The sequence below is a fragment of the Notamacropus eugenii genome, chromosome 5 (genome assembly GCF_028372415.1).
Source record: "Notamacropus eugenii isolate mMacEug1 chromosome 5, mMacEug1.pri_v2, whole genome shotgun sequence".
In the NCBI taxonomy this organism is placed as follows: Eukaryota; Metazoa; Chordata; class Mammalia; order Diprotodontia; family Macropodidae; genus Notamacropus; species Notamacropus eugenii.
The window spans coordinates 12,367,613-12,387,247 of NC_092876.1; the positions used below are offsets into that span (position 1 = coordinate 12,367,613).

Consider the following 19,635-nt stretch of genomic DNA (forward strand, 5'->3'; position numbering starts at 1 on the left):
ACAAGCTCCTGATCCTCACAGACTCATGCAATTCAAAGGAAGCACAAGGCCTCAGACACACAGGGCATGTGACCAACAGCACCGAAGAGACTCTCACAACCACGAGGCCCCCAAAGACTCACATGATCCAAACACTTAGCCAATCACAAATTCCTATCACCTTAAGATTCACTGCACTCAACATAACTGAACCTGTTTCAATCACATAGTCCCCACAGATACTCACATATCCCAACAGGACTCAATCCCAACTCAAAAGAAACCAACATGATTTGATAGAATTCAATGAAACCCAGGAAGTCCCCTTGGGACTCCTAGAATCCAGAGGCCAACACAAAATGACTTCAGAAGTCCTGTCAGACTTGCCACTGATGGACTGCTGAAACGTATGGGAAAATTTAGGGTCCATGTCCATCACCCATGCCACCTAACAACCCAGCTCTAGCCCAACACTATTGTATCTTCACATTCCTCCCCACCACACTGACTTCTTTTCCCACCCTGGACTGGACCCCTTACACCTCCGTGACCAAATGCTTTCCACTGCCCCCAACTAGCCCATTAGCTTTACCCTCAGGGGCCTCAGGAGGGCAGCAGGGCTGGGTAGCCACATGCCGGTATCTCCCAATGTCTTCTCCTTCTGTTTCTCGGTGGTAGAAATAGCTGAAGTTGGAGACGATGACAGGCACAGGCAGGGATATGGTGAGGACACCAGCAATGGCACAGAGGGAGCCCACGATCTTGCCACCCATTGTGGTAGGTGCCATGTCCCCATAGCCCACGGTTGTCATGGTCACCACGGCCCACCAGAAAGAAGCAGGGATGCTGGTGAAGCCTGAATCGGGGGGCCCATCGACCTCCGCAAAGTAAACTGCGCTGGAGAAAAGGACAACCCCAATGAAAAGGAAGAAAATGAGCAGGCCCAGCTCACGCATTGATGCCCGTAATGTCTGGCCCAGGATTTGCAAGCCCTTAGAATGTCGGGACAGCTTAAAGATGCGGAAAACGCGAACCAGGCGGATGACCCGCAGGATGGCCAGGGACATGGCAGGCTGACCCACACCCCGCTGCCGGGCCAGCTCTGTGCCCAGAGCCACAAAGTAGGGCAGGATGGCCACAAAGTCAATAAGGTTCATGACATTCTTGAAGAAGGCCGTCTTGCTTGGACAGGCACCCAGACGCACCAGGAGCTCAAAGGAGAACCAGCAGATGCAGAGTGTCTCCACCAGGAAGAAAGGGTCATCGAATGGGGCCCTCGGAGGGGGTGGCACTGGCTGGGAGCCATTGGATCTCATTGATGGGAGCTGTGGGATGGAGCAGGTCAGTCAGAAGGTGGGAGCCTATAGTACTAGCCTCAAGGTCAAGTCTCTGGCCTGCCTACAGAGGATACAGACACCTAGGTCCTTGCCTCGGTGAAGGCTTGGGGCAAAGGATGCCAGAGGCCCTCAGGACTTGGTGGTTGGAAGCTAGATGCCAGGGTTAGAGAAAGCCTGAGGAAATGTCCTGAATCTGCATTGGGAAAAATTCCAAGGGGCTTCAAGGACTTCCCCACAGGAACAAGGCTAATTCCATTCTCTCACCCCAGCTTGGAGACTGAGGATGGAGACACTGGGTCTATACATCTCTGCCTCCTCCACTGTCTGACTGGCTGAGAAGAGCAGCAGAGGTTTCCTCTCCTTCCCCCTCTCCCCACCCCCAGTGTTCCTGACCCCATTAAGCCCTAGCCTGTCTTTAGCTCTGTCTCACACTCTGAACCAGACTTCTTTGGTCTTGGGCCCCTCCAGGGCCTTTCACCCCTCTACCCTCTGGTCAGGCCCTCCTTTGACTTTTTCAAGTCTCTTCTGTCCCCCCACCCCTCTTGGCCTTCCTTAACCCCTTCTGACCTCTTCTTCCAACTTCTACCTCCCCAGGCTCCCTCTCTTCACTATGCTCCCCTCTTCCCCATCATTCTCTAGCCTCTTCTGTCCCCCTATTTCCCAGCCTAGACTGATTTCTCACTCTTTGGCCCCCTCCCATACTCTGCACCCACACCTCCCTCTACTCCTCCCTAGTTACCTTTCTCCCCATTTCTGTCTTCTCTCAGTCCCCTCTGTCGCCCCACTGGCCCCCTCTGGCTTTTCCCAGCCTCTACCCTCTGACCCCCTCTGACCTCCTTCAGTCCCCTCTGCCCTTTCTCAGTGCCGTCCACCGGCTTGCTTCCCCTCTCCTCCCCTATGCCTTCTAGCCTTCTCTGCCCTTCCCTCCCCAACCCTGGGCCCCTCCTGCGGCCCCTTGGCTCCTCTAACTCCCTCCCTCGACCTCTGTCCCCCAGCTCACCCGCCCCGAGGCAGCCCCGGGCTGGCCGTCGCGTTCGTCTCGGAAGTCGGGCAGGGTCTCCAGGCAGAAGACCACGACGGAGATAAGGATGACGAGCACGGAGACCACGGCCACGATGCGGGCTGCCGCCGAGCTCTCGGGGAACTCGAAGAGCAGCCAGAGCTGGCGCGCGAAGGGCCGCCGGGGCAGCCGGCGCTCGGGCTCGGCGGCGAAGCCCTCATCCTCTCGGAGCTTGGCGAGCGCGTCAGCGCCCAGCTCGTAGAAGGCCACCTCGTCCAAGAAGACGTCCAGGGGGACGTGTGCTGGCCGCCGCAGGCGCCCTCCCGACTGGTAGTAGTGGAGGATGGCGTCGAAGCTGGGCCGGTGGCGGTCTAGGAAGAACTCGCCGCGGGCCGGGTCGTAGAAGGCGCGCCGGCGGCCCGGGTCGCCCAGCAGTGTGTCCGGGAAGCGTCCCAGGGTCCGAGCGCGCGTCTCGAAGCGTAGCCCGGCCACATTGAGCACCAGCCGCTCGCAGCAGCCGCACGGGTCAGCCTCCATGGCCCCCGAGGGCTGGCCGCCCGGCCAGGCAGCGCGCAGAGGACGGGCACCGACGCCGCAGTCAGCCAGCCCGGTGTCCGATTCCCCGCGCCGGTATAAATAGACACCGCAGGCCCCGCGGCCCGAGGGGTGGGGGCAGCTGGCCGGGGTCTGGGGGCGACCCGGGGCGCCCTCTGGTGGGAGGGGGAGACCGACCACCGGCTCCAGGACCCTTCCTCCGCCCCCTCCGCACCTCTCCGCGGGGCCGGCTGGGTAGGCAGAGCACCACCAGTTTACCCGCCTTTTCATCTCAGTCCAGGGCCGTCTGTCGTCCTCATCGACCTGTCTGCCGCAGTCCAGGGCTCTCAGGCTGGATCTTTCTCTCTAGGTGTCCAGGTCTGTCTAGGTCTAGGTCTGCAGCGACTCCCAAGCCTCACTTGTATCTCTGGTTCTGCCGGTCACTGGGGTCTGTCTTTCGCTCTCTGGTTTCATCTCTCTCTGAGAAGCTGTAACTCTTGTTTGCTCCGGACCTTTCTGTTCTTCTCTGGCTCTCTGCCCCTGTCCGATTGTGTACTCTTGGGTTTTTCTGTTTCTTCCCTAGTCTCTGTTCCTTTCTGAGAGCGACTGTTTCTGGATCCTTCTGTCCCTCCGCGGTCTCTGTCACTCACTGTCTCTCATTCTGTCACTCTTAAGTTACTCTGTGAAAAGTGCATCGGTCCCTTGGTTTGTCTGTCATTCTGAGTCTATCCGTTGCTTTCCCGGTCTTTCTATTACCAGGACTATCCTCTGGATCTATCACCGAAGGGTTCTGTGATCAACCTCTTTTCTTCTCTCATATTCTGGGCCCTATGTCAAGCAAACTACCACTCTCCAGCTGCATGGATCTCAAGCTCCCCCTTCCCTTTCTGTCCTTCCTAAAATCCCATCTCCATCCTCTTCAGCCCTACCCTTCCAAGTCTCTAGGCTGCTCTTTTCTCCTGCCATCATGCCTTTCCTTCAATGTAGACCTCTTCCTCTGCTTCCAGTCTTCTTATTTCTTATTGGCCCTCTCCCCTTTCCCTCCCCCCAGCCCTACAAACCCCCTACAATCCAGTGATCCTGGCTACCTCCCTACTCTGGGCATTTCCTATGCCTGCCCTGAAGCATAATGCCCGCTCATTTCTGCCTCCTCCTCCTATTCCCCAACATCCTTCAAGTCTCAGCTAAAATCCCACCTTGGGCAGGAAGCCTTTCTCTGGACCTCCTTAGTCTTAGTGCCTTCCCTTTGAAATTACTCCCAATTTATCTTCTATATATCTTGTTTGTGCATACTTGTACATACTATATTAGATTGGCAGTCAGGAGAGCAGGGGCCTGCCTTTCTTTGTAACCCTAGTACTTAGCATGGTGCCTGGCACTTAGTAGATACTCAATAAAGGGTAGTTTAGTTGATTGACCGCCATGGGGAAGACATCACATCCTGAGCCATTTATTTCATTGTTGCTGCTGGACACCCCTCTCGTCTTTCCCCAATCCCCCAAACATGCTCTGAGCCACTTCATTCTCCACTTGGTCTTCTCCAGCTCCACCACCCTTGCTCTGACCCCATTTTCCTTCCTTTCAAATCTCAACCTTACAGTTGGTCAGTTCACACCTATATGTCTGTTCTTGAATGCCTTGGCCCTTGGTCCTTGTGTTGTTCATCTCTTGACAAGCCCCAATTTTGGACTTCCTCTGCATTCACCTTCTCCACTACTCCACATTGGCTATGTAGAATGAGAGGAAATCACACCGCAGGGCTGCCTGCATCTGCTATAGAAGTATGGAATTTATATGATCTCAACTGGCAGACTTAGCTCTCTCTGGGTCTCTTATTCTTCATCCTCCCTTTTCTCCTCCTTTTTTTCTTCTTCTTCCTCCTCCCTTTCCCTCCCTTATATGGGTCTGTTTGTCTCTCTTTGAATCTGTCTAGGCTTCACTCTGTGTCTGTATATGTCATTTGCAAAAGCTTGCCCTCTGGGTCAGATTTTCTGTCATTCTTTAGATCTGTTCATCATGCTTGGTCTAACTGACTCCTTCTCCGACTCTCTCTTTAATGTGCAGAGTCTATTTCTTTCTGGGTCCTTGTCCCTGTTATTCTCTAGGTTTGTCTTTGTCTCCCTTCCTGGGTCTCTCTCACTGTCTTTTAGTTTTACCGGGGTACAATTTTTCAGGCTGTCTTTCTGTCTCTGGATGCCTCTCTGAGTCTGTGTCTGTCTCTGTTTGGATATGTCATTGCATGTCTCTCTGGGTCAATATGCCTGTCATTTTTTCAGTCCAATGTCTGTTGTTCCATAAGTCTCTCTATCCTTCTCTGGATTTGTTTCTTGGTTTCTACATGATCTTATCTATCCTTTTGTGTGTCCGTCTCTGAGACTTTCCATCCTTATCAGAGGCATCTAGGTGGTTCAGTGGATTGAGTATTAAGTCTGGAGTTAGGAAGATCTGAGTTCAAATCTAGCCTCAGACACTTCCTAGCTGTGATCCTGGGCAAGTAATTTAATCTGTCTTTCTCAGTTTCTTCAACTCTAAAATGGAGCTAATAATAGCATCTACCCCCTGTTGTGAGGATCAAGAGATACTATAGTAAAGCACTTAGCATGGTGCTTGGCACCCACTAGATGCTCAATGCTTTTCTTTCTTCCTCCTCCCCTCCTTTCTTTCTTTCTGTCTTTCCTCCTTTCCTTCCCTGTCTGCCTATCCTTCACTATGTCTATTCCTGTGTCCCTTCCAAGGACTGTCCCTGTATCTTTCTCTAGATCAGCCTGCCTGTCATTTTCTGTGTCTGTCTTTGTGTTCCTCTTTGGGGCTTTATCTGAGTCTGTGTATTTTTCTGGGACTGTATTTGCATCCCTCTTTAAGTCAGTCTTTCTGTCCCTCTCTATCTGCCTCATGTCCTTCCCTAGATCCTCTAGTGTGTTCCTATCTGTGCCTTTGTATGGTGTGATCTTCTTGGGTTTGTCTTTGTGTTCCTTAGTGGGTCTTTCTGGTGTGCTCTCTGGCCCTGGCCCAGATCCTCCATCCCTCCCCTACCTCTTTCTGCTTCTCTTTCTCTGGGTCTAACATTTGCTGAGTATGAGTAATATACCCAAGTATATTCCTTGGGTCTTTCTGTGTGTTCCTGTCTAGGCTTGCTCCTATGTGTCTCTCTTCATAAATATCCTGTGGGGCTGACACGTTTATAGAGAGTTGTCCTGGAAAAAATTGTTTTTTGGGGGTTAATGGATTGCAAGTGTGATGTGAGTCAGCTGGGCAATATGGATAAAAAACTTCTTGTGATCTTATAACTTAAGAGAGTTGTAGATTTCAGGAATAGGAAGGTGACAGTCCCACTGTCCTTTGCCCTTGTCAGACCTCATCTGAGTACTAGGTTCGCTTCTGGGTACTACGATTTAACAAGGACATAGATAAGCTGGAGAGGTATGAAGGAGGTTAGCCAGGATGGTGAGTTAATATTGAGTCCAACATAAGCATTGGTCAAAGTAACCTAGGATGTTGAACCTTAGAGAAGATTCAGCTGGCATATGGTATTTGAATTACTCTGCAATTGTGGGCTCTTGTGTCCAACAAGGACAGGACTTACTGTTTGATCCTTGAGGGCAGAACCAGGAACAATGGGTAGACATTCTAAAGAGGCAAATTTAGACTTAATATCAGGAAAACCATCCCAACAGTTTGAGCCATGGGCAGTTTCAAAAGGTCCCGGGTCCTTCTCAAAGGTCTGTGAACAGAAGCTTGGCTGCCAACCTCATCCAAAAGAATGGCCTTTTCTCAAACCTCATGTTCCTTGACTTCTTGGCAATCATTGCTAATGCAGATTAGCTTCCTGACACTGCTCTAACCTGGTTCTCCTAGCTGATGGCTCCTTCTTGATTTCTTTTGCTGAAGCTTCATCTAGGAGATTAACCTGTTATCTCCCACAGGGCTCTGTCCTAGGCTCTTTTTTCTTCCTGCTTTATCCTATTTCACTTGGAGACTTCATCAGATCCCATAGATTGAATTATCATCTTTATTCTGCTGATTCCCAAATCAACTTTTTCAGTCCTAACTTCTCTGTTGCCCTCCAGTCTCCCAGCTCCAATTGCCAATGTACATGTCAAACTGGAGTCCTGGAGACACCTTACCCTCAAGATATCCAAAATGGAATTCATTATTTCCCACCCTCTCCATCTTCTCTTCCTAACTCCTCTGTAACTGTCCAGGTACCATCATTCTCCCAGTCAGCCAGGCTTTCAACTGTGGTATTATCCTCACTTCCTTAATCTTGATGTCTTCCCCCATAACCATGTGTTGCCATGATCTGTCAATTTTACCTTCACCACCTCTCTTGTAGTACAGGCCTCCTTCCCACTTCATTCTGACACCACTGTGGTACAGACCCTCAGCCCCTTATACCTGGACTCTTTTAAAAAATATTTTATTTTCCTCCCAATTACATTTAAAAAAATGTTTTTTAACATTGGCTATAAAATTCTGAGCTCCAAAGTCTTTCTCTCCCCCTCCTTCCATTGAGAAGTCAAAGAATTTGATATAGATCACGCAAAACATATTTCCATGTTAGTCATGTTGTATAAGACTACACAGACCAAAGCAAACAAAAAAAAAAAGAAAAGAAAAAGTATGCTTTGATCTGCATTCAGACCCCCACCAATTCTTTCTCTGGAGGTAGAGAGCATCTTTCATCCTAAGTCCTTCAGAATTGTCTTGGATCATTTTGTTGCTGAGAATAGCTAAGGCATTCACAGTGGATCATCATACAATATAGGTATTAACTATATACAATGTTCTCCCGGTTCTGCTCATTTCCCTTTGCATCATATAAGTCTTTCCAGGTTTTTCTGAGAGCATCTTGCTCATCATTTCTTATAGCACAGTAAGTAGTATTCCATCACAACCACATACAAAAACTTGTTCAGCCATTCCCCAATTGATAGATGTCCCCTCAAAGTTCAATTCTTTGCCACCATTAAAAGAACTGCTATAAATATTTTATACCTGGCCTCTTGAAATAGCCTGCTGACTGGTCTTTCTCCTTCAGATCTTTCCCCAGTCCAGTCCTAAAAAGCACAGGTCTGACCATGATACCAGCCTACTACACAAACTCCTGTGGTTTGCTATTACTTCTAGGACCAAATATAAAATATTCTAGTTAGTAGTTAAAGCCCTTCAGAAGCACCTCTTCCCCAGTTTTTCCAGTCTTTTATATCTCATATCACCTCCCATCCACTCTTTGATCCAGTAAAACCAGCCTCCTTGCTGTGTTCTAACAAGACACTCTATCCCTGCCTCCACCAACCGACTTCAGGCATTTTCATTGACTCCCCTTTCTTGGTTTCCATAAGAAGCCTCTGCTGTTCCTTCTTCATTCTATTGACTTCCTCTCTGTTGGTTGTCTCCAGTATATTGTCACCAGATTGTACATAATTGTTTGCATCTTGTCTCCCCTTTTAGACTGTGAGATCTTTGAGAGCACGCTTTTTAAAAAACTTTTAGTACATAATAGAGGCCGCTAGGTGGCGCCACAGTGCACAGAGTGCTGGGCCTGGAGTCAGAACTGTCCTCTTGAGTTCACATCTCAGACGCTTACTAGTTGTGTGACCCTGGGCAAGTCACTTCACCCTGTTTGCCTCAGTTCCTTCTTCTGTAAAATGAGTTCTAGAAGGAAATGGCAAACCAGTCCAATATCTTCGCCAAAAACCTCCTCCAAAACAACGAAACCTAAACGGGGTCATGTAGAGCCAGACACGACTGAAAAAACGACCAGACGACTGACAAGCAAGCCCTTGATAAATGCTGATTGACTGGGTGAGCCCGGACATCATTTCACTTCCCTGTGCCTCAGTTTCCTCATCTGAAAAACTGGAACAAGAGCACCTCCTTCACAGGACTGCTGTGATCGAGTTAGTCCAAAGTGGAGGACTTGGCCAACGTTAGTGATACATGAACGTCAGATAGCAGTATTACTCTTCACAGCCCAGCACCTAGCACAGAAAGGGCTCACAAAACGCAGCCCATGAGAAGCCTCCAGCCTGCCCTGCGGTCCTGGGAAGGCACACCGCATCTGGCCGTGAGCTTGGTCAGATCCGTGCTGGGTGAGAGCTGTGCCAAGCGTGGGCCTGGGCAGAGCGTGCCTGGGGGGCTTCGGAGGAATCCCTACTGTGCTCTTGCTTTTACTTGGAAATAAACCTCTTTGGGAAAGAAAAGGAGAGATCCTCCGTGTCTGCTGTCTCCACTAGGTGAGAACACTTTGATTGACTCCCACCATCCCCTGGGGCGTGAGGAAAGCCTGTGAAGTTCTGGAGCTCTGGAGGCCCTTATGCCCAGGACATCCGGGGCAGCCCAGGGAGGGAGAGCAGCTCTGCTGGAGTTCTGGGATCATCAGGGGATGCTTGGCTAGAGACCCAAGGACCAGGGGGCCTCTTTCCCCCAGGCTACCCCCTGGCAACGTTCTGGGGCCGCGACCCTGGGGGGCCTGGGGCTCTCCGGAGCTGGAGGTCCCGCAGAGAGCAGCCCGGCCCCGCCACGGGGCAGCCCGGGGCTCTGAAAGGGACCCCAGCTCCCTAACGCCCAGAGGGCGCCCTTGTGGTGTCCCAGGCTGCACAGGCTTTAGTTTCGTCGTTCCGGACGGATCGCGGCCCCGCCCTCCGGGGAACGTGACCCTTTCTTTCTGTAAAGCGGGGCTGGACTGTACTGGATGAGTGTGTCACGTGGAGGACTCTTTTCTTGGTGAAAGGACACTTCTGGTTGCGAAGAAAGGTGTGATTCACCCAGCTCGCGGAAGGCGGCGGTTGAGCGAGTACGAAAGAGGGCGAAGGAGAAAGCAGCAGGCGCATGCGCCCTGACAACGTTGGCCGGGACGGGGAAGGAAAAGGGCGAGCGGAGGACGATCGGCGCGTGCGCGCTGGACTCTTCCCCGGCAGCCCTCCCCGCCCCAGTCGATTCTGCGCGTGCGTACTGGTTCGCGGGCGCGCAAGGATCTCGGCGTGGCCCCGCCTCCCGTCGGCCCCGCGCTCGCGCCAAGTTCTCGCGAGACCCGCCTCCCTTGGTCGGTGCGTCTCTCATCGCCGGGCCGCGCTGGTGCCTGTGTGAGCCGTGACCGGACGGACGGGCAGAGTGACGGAGTGACGGAGCGAGCGCCCCGGAGCCGACAGCGCTGCCGGCCCCGCCGCCGCCCCCGGCCTCGGCCCCGACGCGCCACGAGGCCCCCGAGCTCCAGGAGGACGACGACGAGCCGCCGCCGCCGCTCTTGCTGCCGCCGCCCTCCCCGGGAGCCCCGCCCGGCCGAGGGGGCCGCCGCCGCCGCGCGGCCGGTAAGTGCAGTAGGCCGGCCTGGCGGCCGGGGCCCCGCTGGTTACCCACAACTCCCTGCGCCCGCCGGTACCCCCCCCCCCTTACCCACAACTCCCTGCGTCCTCCGGGGGCACCCCCCCCACCCGCACCATTCTGCACCCGCTTGTCCCCCCCTTACCCATAACTCCCTGCGGCCTCCGGGACCCCTCTCGCTACCCATACGTCTTTGCGCCAGCCGGTACATCCCGCACCTCCTTCACCCACAATGCCTCACGGCCGTCGGGGACCCTCCCCCTTGCCCCCTGAATCCTCTGGGACCCTCCCCTTGTACCCGGGGTGCCCTGTGCCCGTCGGGACTTCTGCCCAGACCCCCTCCTCACGGATCTCGGCCCGCCAGCCCCTTCCCCGCCCTCCTCACCCGCGTCCCCCTATGTCGCAGGAGCCCCCTCCTTTACCCAGAGCCCTTTGCGGCGCCGAGGCCCTGCTCTCACCCTCGTTGTCGTTGTTGCCCACGTTGGGCCCCCTAGAACCCCGGGAAAGCCCCTCGTGGGAGGTGGGCCCGGGGGGCCTGTCACTGAGGGTCCCTGCGTACCCCCGGAGGCTGGGCCCAGCGGGGAAGGGAGGTGGAGGCCAGGTGCCTTTGTCCCCCAGACTTGTGACCGCCATCTCCTCCCTCCAGACCCTGTACACCCGGCATCATGACGCAGTTCTTGCCTCCCAACCTCTTGGCCCTCTTTGCTCCTCGAGACCCGATCCCCTACCTGCCCCCCCTGGAAAAGCTGCCCCATGAGAAGCACCACAACCAGCCCTACTGCGGCATTGCCCCCTACATCCGGGAGTTTGAGGTGAGTACTCCCACCACCCCTTTCCAGGACTGGGCCCAGACCCAGGCAGCGGCAGGAATCCCCTTGGGGGCAGTCAGATCACTGGGTTCCTTTGGAAGAATTGGGCTCAGCTGGTCCATTCCAGCTCCGTGGGCATCAGCAGGCTGGGTGCTTCCGTTGTGGAGTGAGGGGGCTCGGCCCCTTCTGGTAGTGATGTTTGGAAGATCTGAGGGAATGCCTCAAGTTTACGCCGAGGAGTTTTGTAGGACTGGCAAAGGGCAGAGGATGGGCAGAGAGCTGGGTGCCAGGGAGGCTGACTTCTCTTCACTGCTGTGGAATGTGACCAGAGGGATGGTTAGCAAACAGCTGAGACCCCTGAGTTTGCTTTTGCTGAGGACAGACAAGAAAACCCCTCTTCCCTTTGTTACAGCCTTAAGAATGTGGCGGTTTAGAGAGTGCTGTAGGTCTAGTTCACTTAGATTTCAGCAGAGCATTTGGTGAGAGTCTCTTCTGTAATTCTCCTGCTAAAGGTGGCACGAGGTGCTCTTGAAATGAATGCACTTGTATGTGGTCAGCACTTGCTGAATACCAGCCCCCAAGGGTAGTGCAGAGGAATTCTTTTTGATCCTGGAAGGAGGCCTTCAGTAGGGGCCCCTTGGAGAGAATCTTCACCAGTGAGGGATTCAATCATTTCTGTTGGTGCATTGCTAACCATGTTTGCAGGTGACACAGAGCTAGGAGGTAGTGAATGTATTGGGTGACAGAATCAGGAACCAGAAAAAAAATCTTGATAAGCTAGACTATTGGGGCTGGCCAAAGTAAGATGAAATGTTGTGGAGGACAAGCACCAGGACTTGAATTGACTTTCATATGCACAAGATGAGAAGTAGGTGTTGTAGAAAACAGTCCAGAGCGAGGTGTTAGGTAACCACCCCCACCCCTGTGGAGCTCTGTGGCCTAGTCTTGGGGTCAGCCACTTAGGCAGGTGATTCAGGTCGCCTTGTCCTCTGCCCGAGTTCATGAGAAGTGAAGATTTAGGGAATGTGGTGGGTTTCTCCCGGCATATGAAGGACTCCCTCCCTCATGACAGAAGGGAGGGCAGAACCCCGAGCACTGGGTCAGAACAAAAGTAAGGCCTCTGGAGGCTCACCAGGGAGCAGAGGCTAGGCAGCCACTAGGGGTTGCTGTAGTTATGGGCATACTGATCACCGAGGTCCCTTACTAACAGTCACTAGGATTTCTAATGCACTTTAGGGTTGGCACACATCTTTACAAAATTTATCTCATTTGATTGTCACAACAACCCAGGGATGTAGGTGGTCTTATTATTCTGTTTGACAGATGAAGAAACAAGGCCGGAAGAGTTGAAGTGACTTGCCCACTGTCATACAGATAGCGTCTGATACCAGACGTGAATTGAAGTTTTTTTGACTCCAGGTCTATCCCTCTCCACTAGGATGCCCTGTGATTGAAAGTAGAATTATAGAGAGTAGTATGTCAGAGCTGGTAGGAAACTTAGAATACCAGTGTGGCAAGCTTGCTTCACAGCTGAGCAGAGTTGGGGGGAGAGAGGGAAAAGGTGGTGGTCAGACCAGGTGAGTGGTGCTAAAGCAGGAAGGGGGTTTGGGGATAGGGTGGTAACAAAGGTAACTTCCTTGGCAAATCTTTGTGGTGTCTCAGTTTAGTCCTGCTACTTCTTAACCCCTTTTTTTGTCCTTAGGACCCCCGTGATGCCCCTCCTCCAACCCGAGCAGAGACGAGGGAGGAGCGGATGGAAAGAAAGGTAGGGGACTGTTTGGACCTGGCAGGAAGAAAGGAAGGAAATACAGGCTCTTCCTCATGGAGTTTTGGGGTCCTTAGAGGGAAAGGTTGGGGTCTGTGTGAGTGAGGCAGAGGTCACATCCAGCTATGGGGTAGAAAAGACTTTGGGGTTGGTCTTTGAGCTGAGCTGAAGGAGTACTTAGAGAGTGGGCAGACCTGTGAGGAAGAAGACCTGTGTTCAGGGGCTAGTGCGGTGGCTACCTTGGCTGGAGGAAGTTGGCTCACACCATATCACAGAGTCTGAAGGGAGGGGACTTTAGGGCCCCTCAGGGTGAGATTCAACATGAGGAGAAAGGGCCTGGAGACTGGCCTTGCTCTGGGAAGGAGGGAGAAGATGGCTACCCACAGGACAGCAGGCCTCCCTCCTCCATGCCTGTTTCTCTTCCTCTTCCCACAGAGGCGGGAGAAGATAGAGCGGCGACAGCAGGAGGTGGAGACAGAGCTCAAAATGTGTATGTTCATAGTGTGTGGCCCCCCCCCCGTTTACTCCTTTCTCTTGTCCGTGCCCACCCTGTCATGTCATGCAGGGTCCTGCTTCTCCCTAGGCTGGATTGGGGCCTTCCCTTTCTCAGCTTCTGCTACTGCCATGTGCCCCAGACAGTCCAGAGCGCATCCTGCAAGTGGCTGCTTTCTGCCCCTGCCTGTTTGTGCCCTCTCAGCCTGGGTTCCAATGCTCTCTCTTCCTTCCTCACAGGGGACCCTCACAATGACCCCAATGCTCAGGGCGACGCCTTCAAAACTCTCTTCGTGGCCCGAGTGGTGAGTGCCAGCCTTTCCACTGATGGGCAGTGGGCTGGAGGCAGGAGGACCTGGCATCCCCCCACATTGTGGCCCTGGGAGTCTGCCTTCATTTCTTCATCTGGAAAATGGGATAAGCACAGCACAAGCTACTGGAAATACTTTATACATAAATGCTAGCTGGTATGCTTTGGTAGTGTGGCTTAACTTTCTGTCTTTTGTAGAACTATGACACAACGGAATCGAAACTCCGCAGAGAGTTTGAGGTTTATGGTCCCATCAAAAGGGTGAGTGTTTGTGAGGAAGGGCTGGGGATGGCTCCCAGATGCTTCCAGCAGGGTGCTAAGCCTTATCCCCCCATGTTCACATGCAGATTCATATGGTCTACAGCAAGCGGTCGGGGAAGCCCCGGGGCTATGCCTTCATTGAGTATGAGCATGAACGAGACATGCACTGTGAGTGTCTCCCTCCTTGTCACTTCCCTCCCATCCCTGCCCTTCGTACCCCCCCCCCACTTCCTCACATCAACACTCATTCCTTATTTTTCCTCTGTCTCTTATATATCTTTTTTTATATATATTTTTAAAAAACCAAAACTCCCCTCAACGTGTGTGTGTGTGCGCCCGGGGGGCCGGGAGAGGTAAGTGCCACACGTTGACTATCAGGGGGATGGAGGTAGCCAGGTGGCAGGGCTGGGTGAAGGCCGGAGGGGAGGGGGCTTGGCCGGGGGGCCGAGGGGCTATGGAGGCTGGGCTTGGAGCCCTGGCCTCACCTTGCCTTCTCTGCCTTACCTCCCCATGGCCTTGGTGGGGAGCCCTCGGTCGCCCCCCCTCCCTTCCTCTCCTCCTCCCCCCCCTCCCCTGACCCCCAGCAGTGATGCCTTGGGTGGGTGGGGGCCATGCTCAGTGGCCGTGTCTGTGGGTTTTGTCTGTGTCTCCTCGATTTCGGCCTGACGTGGTTTAAAAGCCCCCAAAGGGAGATTTGTCCTGTGGGGGTGGCGGTGAGGGGGTGTGGCTTGTGGAGGGGCCGGCGTATTAATTGTATGTTCTTATTATTGTCACTGCAGCCACCACGCAGCTGGCTTGCAGCTGATGCTAACGCTCCCCTTACAACATCTCATTTTATGGTTGGTATAAGGGTTTGTATCATGGGTAAGATCACTCGCCACAGCACACCAGCCTAGCTTAGCCAGGCAGCTTAGGAGCAGAAAGGCCCCCCTCCCTGGCCCCCTCCTCTGACCCCATTCCCCAGCCCCCCCGAACTCCTGGCCCCACTCCCCCCTCCCCCTGGCCTCCAGATGCCCAATCGTTGGGCAGGGGCAGAGGAGGCTGGAGGAGGGGGGGGCGGGGAAAAGGCAAACTTCCCATGGAAGGGCCTTGGGGGAAGGGCCTCTCACCCTTCCCCTCCCTCTTTTCGTCCTCTGCAGGCTCCGGCCCTGCCTCTCTGGAGGTCAGGAGGCAGGGTGAGCCAGGGCAGCCTTTCCAAGCATCTCTCCTGCTAGGGGCTGGGCCCATGCCTACCTCACAGGGTCTAGAGATGCTATTTTCAGGGGTGGTGGGAATGGCTGTCTGGGAGCGAGGCAGGCTACTGCCCCCTCCCTGCCCAGGAAGAACAGAGGTCATGAGTCTAGGGAGCTTTTTTGGGGGTATAGGCTGAGCTTTCCTTGCTGCCCCACTCCCTCCTGGGCCTAGGGCCTCGGGTGCATAGCATTCTGCCCCTGCACGGAATTGGGGGGAGGCCAACAGGTCAGTTGTGTTGTGACCTTCAATTCAAATCCTGTCCCCTTGTGGAATTTGAGAGAAAGAAAGAGAGAGAGAGAAAGAGAGAGAGAGAGAGAGAGAGAGGTACTGAGTAAATGACATAGATGCACATCACCCTTTGTTTTCGCTGTCTCCCCTGGTCTGGGCTTTTCTGGGTTCTTGTGCGCTGAGCTAGACTTGGGTCCTTGGGGCTTCTGAGGAGAGGGTATCCTGAGTTCCTGCTCCCTCCCTACTTGGGGGCCAGGGGCCAAGTGTCCCTTTCTTCCCCCCAGAGCCATGTTAGCCACTGTCTAGATCCTCTTTCCCCCTCTCCTCCTTCCTAGTACCCTGGTTTTGGGGGGGACCTAAGTGCTAATTATCTGTGTAGAAGACAGGCTGCCTGGTTTTGTTGTGACTTTGGGGGTAGAGAAGGGACTTGGCAAGTTTTTGAAGTCCAGTCCTCCGGGCCTTTTGCTCTGGATGACTTTGTACAATTCCTCCCTGCTCTCCTCCGAAATTCTCCCTTTCTAGCAAGTCACCCTCAGGGCTACCCCTGCCTCCCCCTGTCTCCAGGTGGTGAGGTGCGCTTGATGTACTCGTAGCTGGGACTGCTTCTCTGCCCCCACCCCACTCCACCCTCGTAGTGTAGCTGCCCTGGTGGGTGGGGGGTGGTGAGGGGGGACCATGCGCGCGCTAAGGGTGCAGGTAAGCATGGGGGCTCCAGGTAAGCTGCCCTGTGTCCCCCCCCCGGGAAGCCTCCTCCTCGCCAGGCCCCTCAGGAGGACCGAGCCCCCCCCATCCCGCTCGGTTTGGTCGGACACTCGCAAAGCCGGCATTGGTAAATTGCACCTTTTCTCTTCCTCTGTTGTTATTTTTGGGGGTGGGGGGTGGGGGAGGGGTAGGGAAGCTAGTGGGGGGTGGGTGGCTGGCTGGTCAGGGAGGGACCAGAATTGGGCACCTCAGAGTTGCCCTTTTCCCATGCCCCGTGTGGCAGCAGATGCCCACTCAGAAGGGAGCCAGAAACCTGGTTCCATGCCAGGGGGTGGGATTGTTGAGAGGCTTGAGGGCCACCAGGTAAGGCAGGGTGGAATCGCATCCATCGCACGTCTTCCCCTCCCAACTCCTGTCTGTGAGGGGCCCAGGCCAGGGCCCCCTCAGTCCCAGAGCCCATAGCTCTCCTCTCCACGCTCCGGACTTCCTCCCCTCCTCTTCTCACTGTTGGCTCTGGTCTCTGTTGCCTCCTGACAGACTGACTGCTGTAACTGGGGGAAAAGGAGGGGCGGTACTGAGCTGGGCATCTCGCCCTTGCTGCCTGCTTCAGGTTGCATGTCAGGGACCTGTCTCTGTGTCTTGGGCTGGCCCAGTTGTGGCTCTGGCCCCCCGCCCCTGAAGAGACCAACACTCATTTAACCTTTTTCCTTTGCAGCAACGTTTCTTGGCAGGGCCGGGAGGGGGCTGCTCCGTCATAGGGATAGGGGGAGATGGGCAGGGGAGGGGAATCCTCGCCCCCACCTCAGTGAGGATTGGGGCTGGGTGAAAGGAAAGGGATCAGATGGAGCAGGCCCTTCTGCCCCAGGGATTGGGGGCTGGGTGGATGGAGATGTCCGGCTGTCAAGTTGCCTGGCTCGCTGGTAGGCGTGTGTGTGCGCGTGTGTGCGTGTGTGCGCGCCTTGGTTGGGGAGGACAGAAGGGATGCCAGGGTCTTAGGCCTGGTCCTCATGGAAGGCTCCCCTCCCCCCGGGGACTCGTCTCTGCCCCCTCCTCTGTTACAGCGGCTTACAAACACGCAGATGGTAAGAAGATTGATGGCCGGCGGGTGCTGGTCGATGTGGAGAGAGGCCGCACTGTGAAGGGCTGGAGGCCCCGCAGGCTTGGTGAGTGGGCTGGCTTCTTCAGGGGGAGCAGCACTGCAGCTGAGCCTCTCCCTTTAGTCTCAGTGAGTGGCTGTGGGTGGGGCCCAGAACCTGTAATTTGTGCTTTTCTTCCCTGAGCTATGTGCTCATGTATGTGCCGGCATCTGTCTCCTCAGGTGGCGGCCTTGGGGGCACCAGACGAGGTGGGGCTGATGTCAACATCCGGCACTCGGGCCGCGACGACACGTCACGTTATGATGAGAGGTGAGAGAATCTGAGGCCAGGAGGAGCCTGGCTGTTGCTCTTCTTGGGAGCTTCCAGATGTTTTGTTTTTGGAGCCCCAGAAAAGGAGCCGCAATCTTAGGATTGTTCTTCTTTTTCTTTCTTGACCTTGTCCTCCAAGGGACCGGGACAGGGAACGTGAGCGGGAGCGCCGAGAGCGAAGCCGCGAGCGAGACAAAGAACGGGACCGTCGGCGTTCAAGGTCCCGGGATCGGCGAAGGCGCTCCAGAAGCCGGGAGAAGGAGGAGCGGAGACGCTCACGAGAGAGAAGTAAGGACAAGGACCGTGAGCGAAAGCGCCGCAGCAGCCGGAGCCGAGAGCGAGCTCGGAGAGAGCGGGAGCGCAAGGAGGAGCCTCGGGGCGGGGAGGGCCCTGAGCCCCCAGAGGCAGGCGATGCACCCCCTGATGATGGCCCCTTGGGGGAGCCTGGCCCCGATGGACCTGATGCCCCAGAGGAGAAGGGCCGGGATCGGGACCGTGACCGGCGCCGTAGCCACCGGGGGGAAAGGGAGCGGCGGCGGGACCGGGATCGAGATCGTGAGCACAAGCGAGGTGACCGGGGTGAAAGACGGGACGAGGCCCCCCGTGGCGGGGGTGGTGGTGGTGGCGGCGGCGGTGGTGGTCAGGACAACGGGCTCGAAGGGCTCGGGGCTGATGGGAGGGACCTCTATCTGGAGGCCGATGCTGGTGACGGCTACCTGGCTCCTGAGAATGGCTACCTGATGGAGCCAGCGCCAGAGTGAGTGAGAGAATCGCGACCACCATCCCTCCTCCCAAAGAAAAATTAAAAAAAGACCACCACCCCTTTCTCTCCCAATCACGTGAATGTGTCTCTGCCTCCCCCTCCCCCCAAGGCTTCCTCTGTCCAGACCCTTCTGATTATTCAATAAAATGGATTTCCTGAGGAGGTTGCTTGGGTAGTATTTTGGAGGAGCTCTCTTCCCCCATTTGACCCTTGGGCACAAACCTGGACTGAGACTCAGAGGACTCAACTTGGAGTCTTCATGTAGGATCTTGGTCAAGTTGCCAAGTCCCTGAACTTGTGTGGGCTGGTAAAAGGGGCAGGATGAGGGAGGCCTAGCTCCCTGGGGCTCTTGTAACTCTGCCTGAGCCAAGGGACCCACATCACCACCATGCTCCCAGACAGAACAGTAGGGACTTAACTTCTTCAGAATGATTCATGTGAAAAGGGAGATTTTTGAAAAGGGGAGGAGGAGAAGGGGGATGAAGTTTGCAAAGACAATGGTCTTGACTTAGATTAAAGGGATTGTTGCTGAACATTTAGAAAAGGAAGCAATCACGTAGAACCCACAAAGCTTCTTCCGGAACAGGGTGTGCCAGACCAGCTTTCTTTCTTTTTCTTTGTTTGAGGATTTTTTGGTTGTTTTTTTTTTTTTAAATAGATGGCAAGTTAGGGGAATGCTGGGTATTAGGTAGGAAAACATATAGTGTTTGTCTTGCAATGTGTCCTTGTGACAAGATGGGGAGACAAGGACTAGCTAGATGATGGTAGAATTAAATCCATTTAGAAATGGTTTTAGGGCAGACGTCAGTGAAATAGTAACCAGTAGTTTGATGTCAACACGGAACGTCTCCAATGTGATTCCCCCGAGATCTGTATGTGGCCTTGTGCTGTTTAATATTTTTTTAAATAAAATTTTATTGATATGTTTTGTTTTCAACATTGCCTAAATTTCTCCTTGCATCCCCTGTACCTCCCCACCCCTAGAGAGCCATCTCATGCAACAAAGAATGTAAACAATCAGCAAAACCTAGCAATATATCAAAGAAATCTGAAGATACAAGGTAATATTCCGCACTTCCTTCTGGAAGTGTCTCCTCATGTCTCTTTGGGACCAGACTTGTTCTTTGTAGTTTTGCAACGCATGTGTTCAGTTCAATATTTTTATCAGTATCTTGGACATAGGTTTAAAAAGTATTCTTATCCAGTTAACAAATGACACCAAACTGGAAGGGGATGGCTTACCCACTGAGTAGGACGGTCTTGTGATACCCAAGGAATCCTACATAATTCATAAGCCTGAAATCCTTGTCCTAGGCTTCTAGTGTGATGTGTTTGGTTCTGGTCTCCACAGTTGAAGGACCATGAAAAACAAGCAGAGGAAGCCATGTGGAGGGAAATGGAGGAATGAGGATGGATTTCATTCCTTAATGGCAAATCTGGGAGCTGTTGGTGGGCTGGCCTTCTCCTGGTCGCTGAGGTCTCTTTCAGCTCTG

The 19,635-nt window shown here is 54.0% G+C and overlaps 2 protein-coding genes across 2 annotated transcripts; one reads left to right on the forward strand and one right to left on the reverse strand.

Moving 5' to 3' along the window:
• Positions 1–332: 332 nt before the first annotated feature.
• On the reverse strand, positions 333–2,893 carry KCNA7 (potassium voltage-gated channel subfamily A member 7). Its single transcript, XM_072607344.1, has 3 exons — positions 2,317–2,893; positions 2,102–2,110; positions 333–1,304 (listed from the first exon to the last, which is right to left on the reverse strand). The coding sequence occupies exons 1-3, from the start codon at positions 2,851–2,853 to the stop codon at positions 516–518; spliced, it is 1,335 nt and encodes a 444-aa protein (XP_072463445.1). The 5' UTR covers positions 2,854–2,893; the 3' UTR covers positions 333–515.
• Positions 2,894–10,030: 7,137 nt separating this feature from the next.
• On the forward strand, positions 10,031–19,079 carry SNRNP70 (small nuclear ribonucleoprotein U1 subunit 70). Its single transcript, XM_072607345.1, has 10 exons — positions 10,031–10,160; positions 10,820–10,985; positions 12,685–12,747; positions 13,183–13,237; positions 13,480–13,544; positions 13,748–13,810; positions 13,897–13,978; positions 17,035–17,136; positions 17,292–17,379; positions 17,519–19,079. Exons 2-10 carry the CDS (start codon positions 10,839–10,841, stop codon positions 18,138–18,140), a joined length of 1,287 nt encoding a protein of 428 aa, XP_072463446.1. The 5' UTR covers positions 10,031–10,160; positions 10,820–10,838; the 3' UTR covers positions 18,141–19,079.
• The last annotated feature ends 556 nt before the right edge of the window (positions 19,080–19,635 follow it).